Consider the following 22,418-nt stretch of genomic DNA (forward strand, 5'->3'; position numbering starts at 1 on the left):
CTTCTTCTTCTTCTTCTTCTTCTTCTTCTTCTTCTTCTTCTTCTTCTCCTCCTCCTACTACTACTACTACTACTCTGTGTAGCCCTGGCTGTCCTGGAACTCACTCTCTAAACCAGGCTGGCCTCAAACTTCGAGGTCCACCTGCCTCTACCTCCTGAGCACTGGCATTAAAGATGTGGAACACTACATCCAGCACGAAGAATCATTTTTAAACATGTGTCTCCATGCCAAAAGGGAGGTCCAGACGGAGCTATGTGTCTTCTCTACCCACAGCTCTCTGTGAAATTTCCAGGGCTCAGGCAGGCAGCAGGCTCTGTTGAAGACACAAAATTCACATCAGTTAGTCACTAGAGTTGTTTTCGTATTTGCTTGTTTTTGCTTCATTTCTTTCATGGGGCTGGCATCCATGGCTTGTTGTTCTTTTACTCTATGGAAGGAGTTAAACAAGCTGAGTGTAAGGGCTTATTTATTGAGGAGATAGATGGAAAGTGTCATCATGATCCTTCAAGTCCTAGGTCTGGCCCCCAGAGCAGAATGACAGCAATCCCAATGTGGATGTTATAAGAGGGGTTTGGGAAGATTTTCACATCATGCTTAATACTGAAATGACTAGCCATCAAATCATTACAGCTGCCCTTCCATGTCAGGTAATAATGAAGATACGCACTGGGCTTTACAAGTAACAAAAATGCCCCTGGTGTCCCACCCATCATCTTTTACCTGACATTACTCAGGTTTACCCGTAGCTCCAGATCTTTGGATTGGTGTGGCTTTTGCCATTCTGAATCCTGTGGCGTTTATGACATGATTTGAGCCCAGCAAATGACCAAAAAGGTCTTGTTCTAATTGCATCATATTGAGTTACCCAAGTTAGGAAAGTGTTGTGAAAGCAAATAGAAATAGCAGCCTGTTCAAATATTTGGCGTTGTGAAGCCTAACACATTGGTAGTACAGGAGAAAGAAGGGAAGTTAAAATGTATTTATAACTTAATGTCACTCTTTCATCATCATATATTAATTACATATAGTAAAAAGTTCACTTGCACCTTTTAATACATATAAGGATATATATGTGGATATAATATATTTTGATAATATCCGCTCGGTTACTTTCTTTTCTCCCCCTCCCACTCAATGATCCTTCTCCTCTTTCTAAATAGTCCCTCTTCTACTTTCATGCTTTTGTGATTATTTATTAGCGTGTGCGCGCACATGTGTGTATTGAGGAGTGGCACACATGTCACAGCATGCGCATGGAGTCAGTTCTTTCCATCTACTTTTGTGTTCATTCCAGGGATTGAACTCGTCACCTGGCTTTTATGGCAAGGGTCTTCGCCCACGGAGTCATCTTGCTGACCCTTCACTTTACTTTTTAAAGAGTCACAGAATTTAAATAGGATTGCTGGCGTATCTTTCCCCCCCAAATTCTTAGGCTTGAAGATGCAGTGGACTGCCAGAGCATGCCCAGTGGCCAGAACAGCACTTTGACGTCACCTCAACCACTCGGTCTCCTGCCCACGAAGTTGAAGCCTACAGAGGCCATTTGCAGCGCACCTACCAGTACGCCTGGGCGAATGATGACGTATCTGCTCTGACTGCATCCAACCTTCTGAAAAAATATGCAGAGAACTATTCTGGCATTTTGGAAGGTCCTGTAGACTGACCTGTACTCAGCAATTATTCAGACACACTGTCAGGACTGGTGAATGGCCGGAAAAATGATAGCGCGCCCTGGCAGCCTTCCTTGAATTCAGAAGCCGTTTATCCTATGAACGGATGAGGGAACATGAGGCTAACCACAATCACAGAAGAAAATACCTCCCTTTTCCTCCTCTCAGCAAGCGTCCTCTCCTCCAGCGTCTGCAGGGAGGTGTGAGGCCCCAGGAGCCCCTCCCCCATCTATGACAAGGTACGCATGAGCGCAGTCTTGTGCAGGTAATCACAGTTCCTGAGTGCAAGGGAAGACAGTGCTCCACACCACTCCGCCTTTTCCTCTGGCTCTCACATTCATTCTTTGACAACGTTTTCCTGGTAGAGGGAATTCGCCAGAGAAGACTACTAGGACACAGTTTTAAGGCAATAAGAAGTCCTTATTAGCCAGCCATGACCATGCTGGGTGCTTAGGATCCCAGGATAGCCCCTAAGATTTTTCTCAGGAGGAGTTTTAAAGCACAAAAACCATATCCTGAGTTGTCACACTTCAGTTAACAAGAACAGTTCATTTTAATTATGATAAAACCAATGAATATTCAACAAAATAATAAGGAGAGGGGGAAGTAATAATACAAGAAGAATCAAATTTCTCTTTTTTTTTTTCTTTTTGTGTGCATGTGTGAGTGTGTGTATACATGAACTACAGCACACATGCGGGTATCATAGACCAATTTTCAGGAGTCACGTTTCTTCTGCTACCACATGGCTTTCAGGAATCGAACTTAGGCTGGCAATTTGGCAGCAGTCACCTGAGTCCCTAAGCTATATCATTGACCACAAGGAGAGTCATTTTCCCACTGGTCGCACAGAGAGAGCACAGTTATTTATAGACTGACTTTCCCCCATAGGTTCATGTATTTGCACACTTGGTCTCTGCTTGGTGGCAGTCTGTTCCTGGAGGAAGAGAAGCCTCCCTGGAGGAAGTGGTTTGGTTCCTGGGGGCAATAAGTTTCATTACCCTATCCCTATTTCCTGACCATTCTATACTTACTGTCTGCTTCCTGTTTAAGACTGTTCAAGATGGGAGCCTTCAGCTTCTGCCTGCCCCTTCTCCTACTTCTCTGCCTTATGGGACTGTTGTCTCTCTGGAGCCACACGCCAAATAAACCCACTCCTCCAAGATGCTTCTGCCATGATGTTTATCATGGCAATGGAAAAGTATGCCTGGACACTTTAGCCTTGTTTGTGCAGTTTCCCATCATCCACCACCCAATAAACTCCTTCTTCTATAAGTTGCTTTGGTCTTGATGTGTCTTCACAGTAACAGAACAGTAACAAAGGCACGGTGTGTCTGAAAGCTGGCTCTCAGCATGAGGGCTGTCCCTTAAGGGGCAGAATCAGACCCGTCAAGCTCAGAGGCCGATTGCAGGCCTAAATTTTACTAACAGCTCTGTGCTCCTCAGTGATGAATGTGTATTTCATCTTCTCATGGATGCACTGAGCTCACGTGGAGGCATCACACGCCCTGGGATGTTTCTGTTTTAGTTCACAGGAGCTTCAACACACAGCAGGAAACCGTTCAAGCATGCACTGGCACGCATCAGACAAAGGCTTGAGTATGAATCACATACGGATTTGGTGCTTTTCCTACTTTGCTTTGGTTTTGTTGTTTTGAGGCAGGGTCTCTCGCAGCCCAAGCTGGCTTCAGCGGCATGGCGATTACTTCCAGCACTTCTGATACCACCTCTTGAGTGTAGGATTGATATGAGCCATTGCCTTCTGCCCTTACTGGCTCCATTAGAGTGTGCAGCATAATGATTATATTGTTTTATTTTTTGCATGATAATTCTGACATATATGCTGCTTTAGAGTCTAGTTCTAAAAATGGTTTATCTCTTTAAGTTGTGTTGTTCTCTGGACTTTGCGAGCCTTGAACTTTCCCGTTGGAAGTCTGATGTGATGCTTTGGAAAGAAGTTGTGTAAGGGCCGGAGAGATGGCTCAGTGCTCGTTCAGAAATGTTCCTACCACCCACGTGGCAGCTTACAACTTCTGTGACTCCAGTCCTAGCAGATATAAAACCTTTTCTGACCTCCACATGCATCAGGCATGACTCTGATGCAGACACATATGTGCGGAGAAAACACTCATACACATATAGAAAAATAAAAATAAAAGAATTATTTTCTTTTGAGGTAGAGGTCTCTCTATGTAGCTGAGGCTGGCCAGGAACTCTTCAACATGTGGACCAGGCTAGTCTTGAACTCAAAGAGTTCCATCTTGAGTGCTGGGACTAAAGATACCAAAAATACATTTTTTAAAAAAAGCACCTATTTATAGCATATATGTGTGTATACAATATTTTATATACATTATACATAATATATACCTGTTATGTACTGCACTCTCTCTCTATATATATGCATATATAAATATATATTACACACACACACATAAAACCTGCTGAATGCTGGGACTAAATGATGAGAACAGGAGATAGAAATGAGCTACACAGTTCAGGGTAAAAAAGTTTCCAAAGAAACGTAACCAGTTTATTTCTTCACTAAAGCCAGACATATCTCCATATATATATACATATATATATGTATATATGTATATATGTATATATACATATATGTATATATGTATATGTATATATGTATATATATATGATGTATATTAAACATAACACAATATTTGGATTAAGGATTTTATTTTAATTTTTCTGGGAAGTTAGACTGTGTTTAGTTTTCTTTGGGCAATGATGACAAGGGCTTTGATTTCTTCTAGTGACCTAGTGTTTTTGTTTTTTTAAACTCCTTTGATATTCTGAAAGGTTTCCTGCACATTCAGAGAGTCCGTCCAGCATACCTAACAGTTGCCATCACTGGAGCCTTACTGTAATTTAAGGGGGGGACACTGAGTGTTCTATAATGTTCTGGTCACATGTCTGTGTCTTCACAGGCCTAAGTCTTGGGCTGTGACAACCTTTCTCCATGTTTCTGTACTAATACAACTTTTCCACTCCACCTCTTACCCTTTCCCTGGCTACAGAGTTTCCCATTGCATTTTCCTCAAGTGCTTACCCCTGTTGATCATGTTCCTTTATTCTGTTATGGGGGGGGGGGAGGCTGGAAAAAGAGGAATTCCAAGCCTCAGTTTGAACAAAATCCTGACAAAGTCCTTTCTTTTGGAGAGAAGTCTTCTGTAGTGAAGGACATTCTGGGCAAACTGGGTGTGGTGATGCAGATCTATGATTCCAGGGTCTGACTGAAATAGGCAGGATCAGGAGTTCAAGGCCAGTTTGGTTACACAGGAAACTTGAGGCCAGCCTGAGCTACATGATACCCTATCCCCAAAAGAATGCACCCAGCCCCCACAAAAAAAGGAGGATAAGGGAAGAAAGAGTGAGTGTGGAAGGAGAGATGAAAGTAGGAAGAATAGAAGAAAAATATTAAAAAAATATAAGAAGAAAGGGAAGAGAGGAGGAAGAAGAAAAGAAAAAGAGGTAAAGAGAGGAGAGAAGAGAGAAAAAGGGAAGAGGAAAAAGAAAGAAGAGGAGGGAGAAAAGGAGGAGGGGGAAGGGTGGAGAGAGAAAAGGAAAAGAGGAAAACCGAGAAATTCCATGCAAGCTTCACTGAGGTTCTCGCTCATCTTTTTCTGCTAAAAGAGGGATGTTCATCAAATCTTCACGCTGAAACCTGGTTGAGGTTCCTGAAAGTTAAGTCTTGTAAGTGTGGGAGTCCCCCTCAAGTTCACACTCCCTTAAAATCAGACCAGCAATTCACCAAAAGTATCATTTATACATTCTTACGCATTTGTAGCTCCAAAACCGTTTTTATTTTGGTTAAGCGGAACTTAGCTGACTATCTTTGGATTGACCTTGTATTTGTAGAAATTATAGTGGTATTTTTCTCTGGAATCTTAGTTGGCTGATGTGTCAAATGTACATAGGTACATATATACACATATATATTTGACACATACATATGTATATGCACATTTATGTGTATATATATACACATAAATTGGTTTTTCAGGCTAACAAGATGGCTCATCCAATAAAGGCACTAGCTGTTCAAGCCTGACAATTCAGGTTCTATCCCTGGAAGGGGAAGAAGAGAACTACCTTTGCAAGTTGCCCTCTGACCTCCACACATGTCTCATAACCTGGGAGCACACACACACTCAACTAATAGTCTTTTTGAGGCATCATCTCTATGTAGCCTTGGCTGGCTTAGAACTCACTGTGCAGACCAGGATAGCCTGGAACTCACAGGGCTCCCCCCCCCCCCAGCCCCTGGCTACTCAGGTCAAAGTAAAAAGACTCCAAAGAAAAGGAAGCAGTTCTTTTTTTTTTCCTAAGCTAAAGCTAGAAATATCTTTGGGTCTCTCGGTAGCCTTATCTTTGCCAGAGGCCAACAATATCAAAACATACTCAGAGGCTCTGACCTCTTACCTGGTTCCTACAATGGTTTTAGGGTTGCACCTTCAGATGGGGCGGGAGGGGGGTGTTAAAGTAGAAAAACTTCTGCTTGCAAATTCCAGTTGGTTCACTCTGGCTAAAGGACCACCTCAGGGAAGGTGTCCTCACCTTAGGTCATGCTAAAGAGACGGGTGGAAAATCTGGTTCCTTAATGAGATACTAAACTTTTCTCTCCCAAACTCCCCACTTCCCCTGTGCAGGAGCTTACACACCTTTGCCCGGTGAGGTCGTAATTTTTCATTCTCTTCTTTCTAAGCATGCTCTCCTTAACGTCTTGGGCTTCTTTACTCTCCCTCCCTGCCAAGTGTGCAGCTTGTCAATCATGTCTCTGATCTCCAAGCCAGCTTAGATTAGGTGGCTTCCCCTTCTCTCCTCCAATCATGGGTCTGCTCTCCATTCTCCCTTCTCCATTTTCCTTCTCTTCTCCAGATAGCAGCTGAGGTTTTACAGCTTGCCTGGCCTGAGATTCTTCTTTTAAACCCTAATAAAATTGTCTTGCTGCTTCCATTTGAGTTTGTTCCTAATTTCTTTTTCTCATGAGACTAAGAACCCCGAAGGAGGTCCCGATTTCCCTCATGTAATAAAGATATGCTCTACCACACCTGAAATTTTTTAAAGTTTATTTTATTCTATGTCTATGGATGTTTTGTCTGCATGTATGTCTGTGTGCCATGTGCATGCCTGGTGCCTCAGAAGTGAGAAGAGAGAACCAGATCCCCTGTAACTGGAGTTATAGATGATTGTGGCAGCTGGGAATCAAACCTAGAAAACTAGAAAAGCAGCCAGTATTTTAGCTGCTAAGCCATATCTCCAGGCCCCAATTAAAATAAAAAGTTCTTCTATCAGGATGTATACCAAAAATCAAAAGATGCAGAGGTTAGCATAACCTCCATGCAAGGATGACGTGCAAATTCATGAAGCATTCCCTACTTTTGGACCCACAGGTACCCTGTGACACCACTGGCTCCATGATGCTACTCTATACTGTCTTCTTAGAGGTAGGCAATTCTATCTCTGCTGTGTTCCGTGCTGTGGTCATTTCACAAGAATTAATTAAGTGATTTTTTTAAAAAAAAAAACATGCTTAGCTTTTCTTTTCATTGTAAGGACGTATGTAATGACCTCATCCTCCTACACATTGGAATTGAGGCTGTAAGCCCCTGTCTCCATTGTTAAACTGTCTTTCATAACTCACTGAGGACAGTGGTCTGCCTCTGCAGATCTGCAGGGCTTAGAATCACCACAAAACCAGGCAACAATACCCCACCAGAGCCCAGATAGCTCTGTTTCCTTGGTAAGTGGCCACAGGTCTGCTGGGGGAGAACAGGAGCAAGATGCACAGTATGTCTGTAGCAGGGTCCTTTATCAAGATCTCCTCACCTAAGAGGCACTGGTGAACTGGGTCGTAGTTCAAATGAGGCCTCTGTTTTAGTGACTTTTCAAGTTGTAGTTTCTCAGATCAGGGAAAATGTTAGTAGGCTGTACAAACCTACAGATCGTCTGGGTCACTGCCGGTTAGATGACGCTCCCCACCTTCTGTTGGCTAGTGCTGCCAAGGGGCTGGCCTCTTCCACTCTGAAATTCCACTATTACTACTGTAATCCAAGAGCCTATTCCATCAGTCCCCTCTTACACCACCACCATGCTTGTAGAGGACAGCGAGTCCAGGGCTTCCAAGACCACTGGTACCCCTCTTAGCAATGGGTGAAAGGACTGTCTTCTGGATGATTGTGTTGTTCTTTTCTCATCAAACTTTAGGGTGTGCCCTCCTCAACTGTATCAACAACGATCAATTTACAGAAGGGATTATTGTGCTGGGTTTCATCAACCAACTTAGCAGACCGAGAGCCACTCCTGGTTGAACTTATCCACTGCCTTTGTTCTTTTCTCGTGGCTGTGATGAAGCACTCTTCAGGAGCCCCTTTTCCAAGGGCTTCTGAATTCTGTTAAGTTGATAATTAATACCCACCACCACAGTACCAAATCCATAATCGCTGGTGCTGCAAACATCAGCAATTTCCATACACTCCCGATTTTCACTTGGTCTGGAATTCAATCTCAAGCAGAAATCTTGTCATTATAAAGTGTCATGAGTGACACAAGTTGTTCCCTGTAGAATCCTCACATTGGACATCAGGCGTCTCCCTCACCTTCCTGGAGTATGCTAAGCCATGACTTGGGCTATGGGTCTAAGGCTAAGAGATGCTGACAGGTCCTTGCATGGTTAACATCTATCTGGTGAACTCATTATAAGGCTTTCAAGGAAGGTAGGATCAGTCTGTTAACAAAGGAGGAGCTAAATCAGCAAGCAAGGAAGACTCAGGGGACAAAAAAAAAAATATTAGACAAGGCCTCATACAACCCAGCCAGTCCACAGACCCCCTACGTATCCCAGGATGACCTTGAACTCCTGATCCTCCTGTCTTCAGCCTCCCGAGTACTGAGATTAGTGACATGCGCTACCACATACTGCTTACCTCAGTAGAATGTGCCGTTCAAATAATCATGTACATCCCAAACTACTAAAATGTCCTCTTTCCCGGTGTTCAGATAGAAGACTAAAAAGCGTCACAAAGTCAGCCTGTGTGGAAATTTGGCAATCCCACACCGAGTGTAAATGGCTGAAATATACGGTTCCTCTAGCAGCAGGAAGAGATTCCTCCAGAGCACCGACGTCTCCTAAAACTTCAGAAAACTCAGTTTTCTGACCCATCATTTTAACCCTCAAACGTCACAGCGGTTTTTTCCCTCCCTCTGGGTGTGGAGATCTGCTCGTTAAGCTGTTTTGTTATGTTTTCACCTTGGCCTTCAACTTGACAGAGAAAAGAGGAAGGTTCGCCAAATTCCTTAAAAGCTTGGACCATAACTGCTTTAGGGAATTAGTTTTAGAAGAGGACTATATCCGCCATAGGGAGGTAGTTTTTGAAAAGATGTTAGGCGTTTCCACGAACCTTTTCTTTTTGTACTGATGTGACTTGTTTTTGCTTTATCTAAAAACAAAACAAAACAAAACAAAAAACCCTGGAATAAACCCACGCTGCTTCAGGCATGCTGACAGCCCTCTCAAGCCGACCCCCTGTGTAGTGTGACTTGCTTTAATTATTTTAATCCTCACTCCTCACTCAGGTACTGTTCGACTCTGGGACTCTGGCGGTGGGCTCCAGAACTACTGGTCTAAACTTAGCAAAGACCTGCCTGCAACAGGCATTTCAGTCACTCACTCTGGTTTAAGCAACACTGCATCTCGCGTCTTTCCCAAGACCCATCATTTTCTTTCCCCTCTAACTGTAAAGCCATCATTAAGGGTATAAAGGCTAGACAGCCAGTCTCAGGTTCCTGTCCTTGGGGGATAGGGAGTCCTAGGGGTCCTCTTCCTAAAGATGCTTTTGCTTCAGTTACAGCATCTGTTTAGTTTATTCAGGAAAACAAAATATATCCAATATACTAACAGCATACTCAAGCATTCCAAGTAAAGGAAGATTAAATTTCAGGAATGGGTGCATTATCAAACCATTGCAGAGGGGAGGAAGGGGGAAAGAGAAAGATAGGAGGAAGGCAGATCCATCCATTTGTCAAGGAAGGTTGGTGCTGGGCTGTCGTGCAGTGCAAAAGTCCTTGCTAGCACGATGGAGGCCCAGCGGTTTGAGCCCCATCACATTATATCTCAAACAATGAAAGTAGGGGGCAGGAGAGATGGCTCAGTGGCTGAGAGCACTTTCCTAGTTATCAGCACCCACATGACAGCTCACAACAGCCTGCAGCTCTAGGGGATCGGATGTTCACTACGGAGTTCTGCAAGCATGAGGCATGCATGTGATACACATACATACATTTTCACACACCCCTCAAAAAGGAAAAAATAATACTAAAGCGATCTGGTAAGATATCTTAGAGGCTTTGCTCTTTGCCCAGATGTCGTAACTATAAAGAACCTTCATTTGCCCATATGGTTCTCAAGGGATGGGACCTTAAAGTCAGTGAGTGGAGACTAACTACAGGAGTCTACCTTCAGTGCGAGACTCATCTGTCTCGGTGCCTTGGTCCAGGAACGTCAAGAAACATCAGAGCTTCCAACACTTCTTTCCGTGCTCCAACGGGCCCTACCCGCTGCCAGGGGGGCCACGGCGCATCCTGAAACCCCTGTAAGAAGCGCAGCTGGGGGACCTCAGACTGCGGGGGTAACGCAGGGGGCTCCACCCAGCTCCTGAAGAGGGAAGAGGAGTGGGAGGAGGTGGTAGGAGAGGAGGAGAGAGAAGGGGAGGGGCCTGCCTCGCCCCCGCCCCGCAATTCACTCCCATTGGCCAAAGGCTTCCTGGCCCCATCCCACCGCCCGCCTTCGGGCGACGCTTAAAGTGTGCGGAGCAGGTGTCTCCAGTGGAGGACGAACTTTGCAAGAGTTAGTGCCGATCGCTGCACCCATTCATTGCCCGCAAGCCTCCATCCTTCGGTCCGGCCCGCAGTTGTGGGGAAAGGGATCCAGGGACCTCAGGGGCCACTTGCGGGGTACTGGGACCAGAGGAAGGGCGGAAGAGCGCCGCTGACCCTCGTGGGCTGGGGAGGTGACGGCGGCTGCGTCCATGCAGCTGTGTGCCAGGGCATCGGGGCTGCGCCTGGGCCGCGGAGTCGGGGGCGGCCACCGCCTGGCTCGGGGCACGGGCTGGAGCTGGGCGCCGCGGAGACGGGACAGCAGCGGCGGCGGCGGCGGCGCGGACCGTGGCGCGGCTGGGGCCTCGCGCCTCCTGGAGCGCCTCCTGCCCAGACACGATGACTTCGCTCGGAGGCACATCGGCCCCGGAGACAAAGACCGGAGGGAGATGCTGCAGGCGCTGGGGATGGAGGTAAGGCCCTCCGCTCCGTCCGGGCTCCGCCCGCGGGGCCTCCGGGCTGGGCTCCCACCTTGCCCTCCTCCGCCCTGCGTCCCGGGCCCCAGCATGGAAGCGAGCTCCCTCTTAATCTTGGTGCCTCCCCCTTCCCCTTAACTTTTCTCCTGCTCCCGCTCTTCAAAAGTGCATTTTTAAAAACTAACCCCAACTCCAGACTAACCCTAATTTTGCAAGAAAAGGAGTAAGACTCACTCCTTAAAGAGTGCTTTAGTCCGGGCGGCTCCAGTTGCAGACTGAACTCGAACCCGGAGTGGCGGATTTACCTTCTGGCTCCATCGTTTTTCTTTTCCTCCAAAAGATTTCTGTTGCCTGAAGTTTCGCTTTGAAAGAAACGCTAATTAGGCGATTTAAATGAAGTTCCTACCAGCCTTTGAAGATGAAAAACACAGAGGTGGCTCTCAATTCAGTCAGTCTTCGCTGCTTGCCGTGTTCACCAGCTTGCGTTTTTTTTTTGTTTTTTGGTTTTTTTTTTTTTTTTTTTGGTTTTTTGTTTATTTTATTTTTTTAATTTTAGAGCATTGATGAACTCATCGAGAAGACGGTCCCCGCCAGCATTCGCTTAAGGAGACCCTTGAAAATGGAAGACCCCGTGTGTAAGTGGCCGGGAGGGACTCCCTGGGGCTCTGCTTGCTCTCATTTATTTTCTGTAATCCTTAATGGTCCAGCCTTGGGGTCGGATTGGTGAGGACTAATGTGCGGTACGTTACAGACCCTAAAACGGCGGGAACCCACCCCCCACCCCCACCCCCGGGAAGAATCTCCGCAGCCTTTCTCGGCGGTCTTTATCCCTGGGTTGCAGGCGAGGTACCTGAAAGCTTTCCCGAGGAAGGCACAGCACAGCACACGTGGTGCGTGCGCTAGGACTCTCTCTACCTCACGCACCCCCACCGGAAGGGCTCTGGAGTCCTTTGAGCTGGGAGTGTTATCTCTGCAGATCCCGTAGAGACTCGGAAAGGAAAAAGGAATCACCTGAGGTCATACAGCTAGAGAAGAGACGCCAATTGGCCAGACCTAGACTTCTCAGCCTTCTTTGCACCAGGGTTCCAAACTGTTCTGTCTCACATCCCTTTTCTGTCTCACACTCACCTTCTGAAAGGCCGCAGTGCTTTGCGAGCCCGAATGGTTTGATTTTTCTGAAGAGCACACAAATATGATTTATGTTTGCTTAAGAAATCTTGGCCTATTTGTAGACTCTATCTAGCTATCTAGCTATCTGCTAGGATTTGCTTGCATTTATCTTCGTGTACCACATGGGGTGTTGGATCCTCTAGAATTGGTGTTCCATATTGTCTTTGGGGGGGTATTTTTAGAGTGGGGATAGAGTCGAGACGGCAAGGGCCTGGTCAGGGTTGAAAAACTCTTTTAAGGAAAAAGAAAAACCACCAGGCTCCCCCTCACCTGGTTACTCATATCGTGGAGATACTGGGCAATTGTTTGTTTGTTTGTTTGTTTGCTGTTGCTTTGTGGGTTTGCTCACAAAGAAAACCACCTGCCTGGGACCTAGAGAGATAGCCTCACGCTGTATCTAGCCTGTCTCAGTTTTAGGACATCAGAATTCTGAGCCATCAAATGTGGGAAAGAACAAGAAGGTTGGCTTATTTGTTTTTTGAAACAAGGACTTTCATTCAGATCAGGCTAGCCTCAAACTTGTGATTCTCTGGGCCTTACTCATCCAGTGTTTGTTTATATTATGTGTGCACCACAATGTGGAACTGTATTTATTTATTTTTGAGCAACCATTGCTGTGTGTGTGATTCTTTTTCTTTCTTTCTTTCTCTCTCTCTGCTTTTTAAGACAGGGTGTCACTGCGTTGCCCTGGCTGGCCTGGCTATGAACACCAGCTGGGATGAAAGGAGTACACCACCACATCTGGCCTTAGTTGTGTATTTTTAAAGGAAATTATTGGTGGACATTTGTGCAAATAATTGCCTTCCTGAGACTTTCAAACTCAAAATTCTAGATTAGCCCCCTGGTACAAAATGCTCTAAAGTAAGATGTTCTTTTAAGAGTGTTAAAGCTTGGGGAACTAAACAGCGTTCCTCTGGAGTTGGAGTTATTTTGTCTCTTTTTCCTTCTTGTTTTTTTGAAATAGTGTCTCCCTGACTCTTTAGCTGGCCTGGCACTCACTCAGTAGACCAGGCTGTCCTCAAAGGCAGAGATCCACCTGCCTCTGCCTCCCAACCCCCCTCCCCGAGCACTGGGATTAAAGACTGACTTGTTTTGTTGTTGTTTAGTGCCAATAAGTAATTTTTGTATCAAGAGATGTGTCCTGTCCCTTGGAACAGGTTCCCAAGACTTTGCAACTCTGTAGACACTAACCCTAGCAGCTTCTGTAAGACTTTAGGTGGGTTCCATCTGCTTAGCCTACACTCACTTGGAGAAAATATTCTACAGTCAAAATTCCCACCTTCCCTTTCCCAAATCTTGCTTATTGGATTAAGGGTCAAGGGTGACCTGAGGGTTAGGGATGTCCTGTTTCCAAGATTTGGCTGTTTTACTCTGCTGTGTCATGGCTGAAGAATGGTTTTTGTGAGGAAAGCAGGTTGGCTTCTTGTTGCCTCCAGCAGGAGCATATAGGCGTTGAACAGCCTTACTGAAACTTACCTTCCTGTGAGCACTGATGCCATCCTGCGCTCAGGAATAATTCTGCAGCCAGGATTTGTTTGCTATGGTGGCATCCTCATTGTAAGTAGTGAGTAGATTTTTGCATTAATACTTGTACATAACGATTGTGAATGCCTGTGACCCCAGAACTGTGGGAGGCAGAGGTAGGCAGATCTCTGTGAGTTGGAGTCTAGCCTGGTCTACGAAGTTCAGTCCAGGACAGCCAAGGCTACACAAAGAAACCCTGTCTCTAAAAACAAAAACCAACCAAACAAACAAACAAAACCTTAAACATTTATATGGTACCTTTGAAAAGTGTTTTCTGTGTATTTATTCAATTCTCATTATAAACCAAAACTAAGTCAGTCTTTTGCCCTTTCTCTCCTTTCTACTGGGTTGTCCAGACTGGTCACAAAACCATGAACTCAAATGCTTCTCCTCCCACACTACCATGCACAATTATTATCCCCTCTAAAAGGAAGAAACCATGGCATACAGAGGCCCTTTAGCTCACCAAGGGTCTAGCTAGGGACCTTTTGGTGGGAACAGGATGCAAACTCAGGCCATATGGCTCATTGCCCCCACTCTAGTTATGGCATTGCTGCAAAGCAGGGAACTCTTGCCCTCACTCTTCTAAGGTGCACGAAGCCAGGCATCCCGGAGTCACTCTTGTCATGTGCAAAGCGCTCCAGTGGAAATGAGAAGCTATGGTGAGGGCCTAAGTGTGGGAATGCTCAGGCCCGCTGTCAGGGTGAAGGGAGTGTAGTGAGTATTGAGGCCCAGGGCTTGCATGGATGAGAAATATCCCCTTCCCGACAAACCCGGAGGATGTTGCTGCAGGCAGAGGGACCAGCAAGTAAAAGACAGAGCATAAGGGTTCCATCAGCCTAGAAGGAGACTTTCTCTCAGACACTTCAGAAAGTGCCTTGAAAAATACTTTTTTATCAGCTACTCACTCAGTAAGTCATTATTCAGAGAAGCAAGCAATGACACTCAGTTCAAAATCCTGTCAGTTTAATTCCACTGGGGTGAAAATCCTTTCCCCAGTCACAACCTTGCACCAAAATAATAAATTAGTTTAAGAAATGCATTTTAGTGGGAACATTAGTTTCTCTGAATAGTAGAGGCTGTTTTTTAACTATTTTGGATTTTTCTGCAGTACTATTGAAAAGTACTTCAGAAACCAAACTGATGACTCTTCAGTTGTGCTCTGGTTTTGCTGTGTAATCTTTCCAGTCATCTCAGAGGAGCCAGATTAAACTAGCCCAAATTAACCAGCTAACCGCCACAGAGATTAAAGTTTACACCAAACCACATGCAGCTTTTCCTGGGCATGCTTTGGAAGAGCGAGGAGAAGGAAACCCCCTCATGCTCAAATCAGTCAGCTGGGGCTGAGGAGATGAGCTGTCAGAACCAGAGCTCTCCTGGGGCCCGTGAGAACTGAATGTTCTAAGGTGTGTGGTCAGAATGAGTTTTTAAATAAATGTTTAATGGAGGGCAGTGTTCAAGGGAGGGGCATTGTGCAATGCAGATACAAGTGATAACTTTTCCACCCGGGAGGGTTCTGGAGTCCCTGAGCTGATCTGAGAGCACTGAGAATGGGGCAGTGATCCTTTCCCATCAGTCCTGCCAATGGGGTCGGTCCTCAGATTTCTGGCTCCTCCTATTCCCAACTGATATAAAAACATACCTCATTTGTAACTAGCATTTTTTTCCCTTTAATCTAACAACTGTGGATGTAAAGACTAACCCAATGACCATGTCAAGGTTATTTACTCTGAACTAGCTGTAGCAAGAGTTAGACTTGACTTTTGGAAGGAAAATAAAAGCTTTAGAGCATGGGGTTGAAGGGGCTTCAGGTATGTTCCAGCAGGAGGCAGTTGGCTTCCAGGACAGTACAGGAGGGCTAGCGAGAGTGCAGTTTTTCCTGGGTGCAGCTTCAGGTGTGATGATGTAAGCATGTCTATATGGCTCCCTCTGGTTGTTAGGAATTGAACCCCAAGCCTCAGGACTGCTAGGCAGCCCAAAAATGTCAGTCCTTATAAAGTTTATTTTTAGCATTAAAATAAGTTTTCTTGGGTTTGGATGCATAACCACACTGACCAAGCTGTTGACAGAAACACCAAACTGTTACCTTTTCTTTTTAAAAAATTGCATGTGAGTGTGTGGACAGGGTGTGCACAGGAGTGCGGGTGCCCTTGGAGTGTAGAGAGGGGTACTGGATCCCCTGGAACTAGAGTTAGGAGTGGTTGTGAGCGACATAACCTGGGTGCTGGGAGTGTCTGAGGCATCTCTCCAGCCCTCATCCTCCTCCTCTCAAAGGATTATGGATCCTATGCAGCATCCACAAAGATATTTCTTTTTTTTTTTTTTAATTTATTTAATGTGCTGGTGTGAGATGGCTCACTGTGTAAGGGCACTTGCACCCAAGTCTGATGGATACCTGGAGCCTACAAGGTGGAAGGAGAAAGTGAACTACACAGAACCACACAGGTTGTTCTCTGACACGCATGCGTGAGCGCGCATACACACATACTAAGTGCAAACTGGTCTCTTAAAAATTATATTTTGTATTCCAGGCATCGGTGGCACAAGTCTGTAATCCCAGCACTTGGACTGGGGCATGGGGAGGGCAGAGACAGGGAGAGCTCTGTGAGTTCGACACCAGCCAGGTCTCCAGAGAGCTAGTTCTAGGATGATCATTCCATTTTTGCATAAGTAAACATTCTTTAACATTGTTTGTTTAAAGTGGACTGTTTTGGGAAAACTATAGGCTATCAGCTGCTAGTTTGAAATTATTGTTAAAATCAATAGTTTTTCTAAAACCATAATCTGCTATAAGAGTCTATTGGGTCTGCTTGCCTTAACTTTTTCTTTTTCTTAGTTTTCATTTCCCAAAAGGGGTGTAAAGAGGCTAGAAAGGTGGCTCATTAGTTAAGGGGACTTGATGTTTTTTTGAGAGAAATGGAGTTTGGTTTCCAGCATCCTATGGCAGCTTACAACCACCTGTAACTCTAGTTCCTCGGGGTCTATCTAATGTCCTCTTCTGGCCTCTGGCTATCAGGCATGAGTACACAGTCATGTCCAGGCAAATATACCAACACACATCTTTTTCCTTTCCTTTTTTTTTTTTTTGAACTCAGAGATCTGCCTGCCTCTGCCTCCCTGACTGCAGGAATAAAAAGCATTCACCTGCACCACCATGCCTGTCTCACGTTTATTTTTAAGGAATTTTAAAAGCTATTTACAGATACAGTGTTTCAGACAGATTTAAGTGCAGTATACACAAATTTCCTGTATATCTCCCATCCTCACCTCCCACCAGATTGGTCAGTTTGTTACAATTAATGGACCACTCTTTTCCTTCCTGTCTCCCCTTCACCCTATGTATCCTGTGATGACCTCATCCTTGTGATTGTCTTGCTGCGCGCTAGAATGGATGTGCCCCACCATGCCTGCCTGGTGGATCCATGTCAACTCATGTTTACCTATGGTTCATAGTTAACCCAGGAATAACCGCAACTTCTTATGCCGTCAGTGGTGGATAATGAACTGTGCAATGACCTGCATTAATCATAGAAGGAGACAGATTAGTGTCACAGCCTTAAACTCTTGGCATAATCCTAAAACTGCTGCATAGATCCCAATTTGTACCCATCTCCTACGTATTATTCACTTATGGTGAGTTTTAAATAGCACCAAAAGTATTCAGATCTATCGAAGTCACTTATTCCACAGCATTGTAGATATATCTACAGCGTTATCCTCGAAGACCACTAAGGATGGAAGGACCCTTTGCCCCTTCATGAAATTCCCTGCACCATTTTGGCTCTTTGGGTTTTGAATTGGTGTCTCCTATGGCCTTTGTCACCGGTAGGTATTTGATCCGCGGTATCTAGATCTGCCTCCGTGATTTCCTCTGTCAGCTTTCTGTGTTCATTTATCGAGAGGCTCCTCCTGAAAGGCACTACCTAGGCACTGGATACATTAGAGTCAAGTGATAATAAAGATAAGGAAGACAGTGAGATAAATACTGAATATTTTGCAGATAGGATGGAAACAGATTATGGCATCTGCAGAGGTGAAAGTGTAAAAACACGATTATTTGAGGAATGGCGGATCAACTGTAAGCAGACTATTTAGTTGCCGGGGAGTATGGAAAACAAGATATGAGATGTCACTCTGGAGGCTTCAGAGCCAAAAAGTTTACCTGGCCTACGTTACATGTGACATGCATAGTTCAATTCTACCTGGAAGCGGACACCAAGACGATGTTAAGCAGGGGATGACAGGAGACCTCAGGCTGCTGCAGTTCTGACCAGGGTAGAATGGAACAGAGGTGATAGGAAGACTGAACGAAGAGACTCTTGGATGGTTGCACACGTCCTGGAAGAGGAAGAGCTGAGAAGCTCAAGAGCAAGCTCTGAGGCGATGCTGTCGATGTAGATAGTTGGCAGTGAGTTCACGGGAAAGGGTGACGAACCTAGTGGAATGTGGAGAAGAAAGGCGGCACCCAGAGGGGGACAGGGCAGTCAGGAAGAGTCACCAGGGCTAGGAAGACGTTTTTCACAAGCGCTGTGGTCCCTGGGTAGAATTCTGGACCTCTCTGAGGTCCGGGAAGGAAGAATGTCCAGAGTCAAGAGCGCCCCCTAGAGGGGTAGGAGTTTGGGCACTGCCTGCCTGGTGCTCTCTTTGCATGGTAAGCAGGAAAAAGACTGAATTAGGCAAAAAGCGGAGTTTCAAAAGAGTCAGCATGTCTGTCTAGGTGGTAAAAACGGAGGTCACCCCTCGCAGAGAGCCTGCTGAGGTCAATGGCATCGACTCTGCCAGGCGTCATTTAGCGATCCAGGAGCAAGAACTTGTGGTGATTGAGTTCAGCTGAGGCTGACGGTTGGCGTCAGGTGCCAAAGACTTGAAGGTCTGCCAGTCAGCTCAGGTCACTGGGTTCGGAAAGAGATGGAAAGGCTCATCCACCTCGCACCTAGAGTTCCAACGACCAGCTTCATGGAACAGGGAGCGAGGGCATGGGCCGCGCTCTGATTCCGAAGACAGAAAGCCCCGGGTGCCCTGCTCCAGTGTCTGTCTTCTGACTTCTACATGCCTTTGTTAAACCTCCTGCCCAGATGCTCTGTGCCTTGCTTTCATGTATGCTGTATTGTAGATGAAGACTTAATCTCTTTTTGAGATTTATTTGTAAGTTATGGCCATACCTGGTGGTGCACGCCTTTAATCCCAGAGCTTGGGAGGCAGAGGCGGTGGATGTTAGTGAGTTGAGGCCAACCTGGCCTACATGGTGAGTTCCAGGACAGCTAGAGCTACATAGTGAGAGAGAGCCTCAAAAACAACAAAAACAGAACATTTATTGTTATTGTTTATTTGTATGTATGTGTACTTGTGGATGTCCTTGGAGGCCAGAAGAAGGCATTGAATTTCCTGGAACTGAAGTTATAGGTGGTTGGTTGTAAGCTTTCCAGTATGGGTATTGAACTCTAGTCCTTTGCAAGAGCAGCAAGTGCTTATAACTCTTGAGCCATCTCTCTAGCACCTTAGATCTCATTTTCACTGCTCAGGCCTATTTTGCTTAGTAATCCCAGTATATTTTTATAGTACAAACAGAGTTTTAGTATATATTCCTTCCCAATGCTGTTTAAACTACGAAAAAGATGAAGTCTCTGAAAGTCTAAAGTTATTGTAGGCACTGATAGAACTTTATCCACGGTGTCGACTTTTCATTCCTAAACGTTCTTCCAAAACTTTTGCTTATACAGTTGACCCATGTATGAACAGTTTCTGTAGTAACCTATCAGGTGCATTATAGGCATGCCGGATGACCTGTACGGTGAGTCCTTAAGTCATTTTCACTGCAACCCGCCATGCTCCCGTCTACGAAGAGATTACAGTTCATAACTTGGTGAGCTTATAAATTAAACCACAGATTTCTCCATAGACTGCTCCTTTGATCTATAAGAACTTGTCCTTTGTCTTTCCTTCAGGCCAGGATAAGTGGTTTGAGTTAAGCTTTCACTCTGCAAGCATAACAGCATGGCCAGGGGGCGGAGAAGAGGAAAAACAAAACACCCCACAGATGCTCATTTCAGTCTAACCATCTGGCCTGAATATGAACACATAGGTCATCTGCTGTTCTAGATAAATATTATGAATTGCAATGTTTCTCTGTGCTTACTTTAAAAAAAAAAAAAAGTGAACTGAGAGGCCCTGATGGAGGCCTCCCTGAGAAAGAGATTTGAGTTAGAGGAGCAAAATAGCAGATAGCATGTCCCTCTGTCTTCTCTCCTCCCATGTGTTTGCTCTTCTGGTGCTCTTGAAGTGATGTGTCTTTCAGTTGAGCAGGGTGGGCTGCAGAGGGCTGCTGTGTCACGTGAAGAAAGGTGCCATCAGGACCACAGAGGCGACATGCCTCTGCTCCTTAGGTGGTGGTGGTGGTGCGAGGGGTCACGTGGTTTGCTAAGCACATAGTATCTGTGATTTTCATTTTAACTGTCAACTTGACACTGCCTAGAATCACCTGGGAAGGAAATGTCTAAGGGGCAGGGTGGATAGGGTTGTTCCCTGGGCATGTCTGGGGGCAGAGAGCATCTTGATTACATTAAGATTGGAAGTTGAAAGACCCGTCCATGATTGGTGGCACCTTTCCTGGTCAGGGGCCCTGTATTGTTTAAGAGTGGGCATGGTGTCCAGGACACTGGCGTGCCGTCATTCATCTAATTGCTTTCTGTTGATTGTTGATGTAAGAAGATTGACAGCCCCAAGCCCCTGCCGCCTTGACTTTCCCACAGTGACTGTAGCTAGAGTTGTGGGCCAGATTACTATTTCTCTCTAACGCCGCATTCAAAATTCAGAGTATTTTTTATCAGTGTGGCGAGAAATGGGACTAAGACAGTGATCCACTGCCAATAGCTAAGGGCCTTCCAGGGCATTTCTGCTCTACAGAGGGCAGAGAATCTAGTTTGGTTTGGATTCATTTAATGAACTGAAGTTGGTCATGAAATCTTTCACTGCCCAGGGAGGAAAACTGACACCAACAGGAGGTTTTTGGATTTTTTTGGATTAGTGAGTGGCTGCTAGGTGGTCATGTGGGTAAGATTTAAAAGGAAAAAAAAAAAAAAGGTTTTAAATTGACTAGGTGATGTGAAAGAAAGGCTAAGCCTTTAGGCAAAATTTGAATCCTCATTCTGGCTTTTACTCAGAAAAATCAGAAAGTTGTAAAATAAACTATCGCTCATAAAATATTTATGGTGGAAAACATTTATCATGGTTGACAGCTGCCTCCTCCCCCCACTGTGGTTTCCACACAGCTTTGAAGCTAGGGATATGAATGCTGGCAAGAAAAATCTGCCAAGACAGCCTCCACCCTCACAGTCTGTCCGCAGCTTTTCCCTTCGGCCTCTGGCAAGGAAAGACCTTTCTCAAACTGGTGACATTGTCTGGGCAAACTCAAATATGAGTGTGTTGGTTTTCAGTCCTGACATGATTTCCTTGGAGACTTTCTCAGTGTCTTGCCAAATGTAGGAGGGTGACAAGTCGGGAGAGGCTGCGACACCGCTTACTCTCTGCTCAATGCGGGTGCTGCTGGCTGGGCTCACCAGGAAAGGGTGTCACTCACAGAGCGCCACACCAGTCTACTTCTCAAAGAGTACTACATTCCAGGAGTGAGGCTGTCACTTAATCGTTATCGAATAAGTGATATAAGCGCATTTTCCAAAACTCAGATGCACAAAATTTTCAAGGGAAATCGAGACCCCACTAACCTCAGCTCTCTGTGAATCATCTCAAGAGATGTCCTCTGTCTAAGCATGAGCATGTTTACTTGTGGTCGTTATATTTATCTATTTAACCTATTTGCTTGTGTATGAGAATGTGTGTGGAGGTCAGAGGACTAGTTCATTCTCTCCTTCCATGTGGGTCCCAGGGATTGAACTCAAGCAGACATCAGGCTTGGCAGTATCTTACTGGGCGAGCCATCTTACCAGCCCTATTGTTTTGTTTCACTGAGGCTCTCCCTAGTTCAGGTTTGCCTTATCAGTGCGGTCTTCCTGTCTCAGCTTCTTAAGAGGATTATAGGCATGCACTACCACACCCATCTTGTATTTGTTCTTTAAAAATATAAAGGTTTAGGTATAGCTCAGGGTAGAATGTTTGCTTAGCATATACAAGGACTTTAAATTTAATCCCTCATACTGCAGAAGAAGAAGAATCTGAGCGGTATGTTTGAATATCGTCTTCAGATTACATAGCCTGCCAGTTAGATTCATTTATCTGAGGAATCTCAACAGCTGATTAAGACCTATACTGTTATAAAACATTTATTTAGCCAGGTGTGGTGACACACACCATTAATCCCAGCACTGAAAGGCAGAAGCAGGAATATCTCTGAATTTGAAGCTAGCCTCATCTACACAGAACTATAAGACAGCCAGAGCTCCATTGTGAGAGTCTGTCTCAAAACAGATCAGTTGGTACAAAGTTCTGGATATTTTAGGCATACATGGCAAGGAAGCTGTTGTTAGAAAGTCTTTCTCATGTGGAATTACATAAGGAGGAAGGAGGCGTGCGCATCAGTAAATTCCAAGAAGACGAAATGCTGTTGCCACCTGGAGACTCATAGGAAGCTGAGCCCAGAGGGCACTGAACTCTGTCCTCTGTCCATTAGGGCCAGGGCGTTATGCAACACTCTGAGGCAAAGGAATAAACAGGTCAGAAGCAGGTGTTCATTCCACAAGAAAAGAACTTGCTGCTTAGATGTGAGAAAGACTGCTTATGCTCCGGCCCAGCT

General features: G+C 45.3%; 1 protein-coding gene and 1 pseudogene across 1 annotated transcript in view; both read left to right on the forward strand.

Moving 5' to 3' along the window:
• Positions 1-6,970: 6,970 nt before the first annotated feature.
• LOC129682038 (U6 spliceosomal RNA) lies at positions 6,971-7,071 on the forward strand (annotated as a pseudogene).
• Positions 7,072-10,482: 3,411 nt separating this feature from the next.
• Positions 10,483-22,418, forward strand: part of Gldc (glycine decarboxylase) — an 83,367-nt gene continuing 71,431 nt past the window's right edge. The window contains exons 1-2 of the mRNA XM_055613857.1: positions 10,483-10,975; positions 11,535-11,613. Coding sequence (XP_055469832.1) covers positions 10,715-10,975; positions 11,535-11,613 — 340 coding nt within the window. The 5' untranslated portion in view covers positions 10,483-10,714. The remainder of the gene's footprint in view (positions 10,976-11,534; positions 11,614-22,418) is intronic.

This window comes from Psammomys obesus, unplaced genomic scaffold (genome assembly GCF_907164565.1).
Source record: "Psammomys obesus unplaced genomic scaffold, mPsaObe1.curated_primary_1811, whole genome shotgun sequence".
Taxonomy (NCBI): Eukaryota; Metazoa; Chordata; class Mammalia; order Rodentia; family Muridae; genus Psammomys; species Psammomys obesus.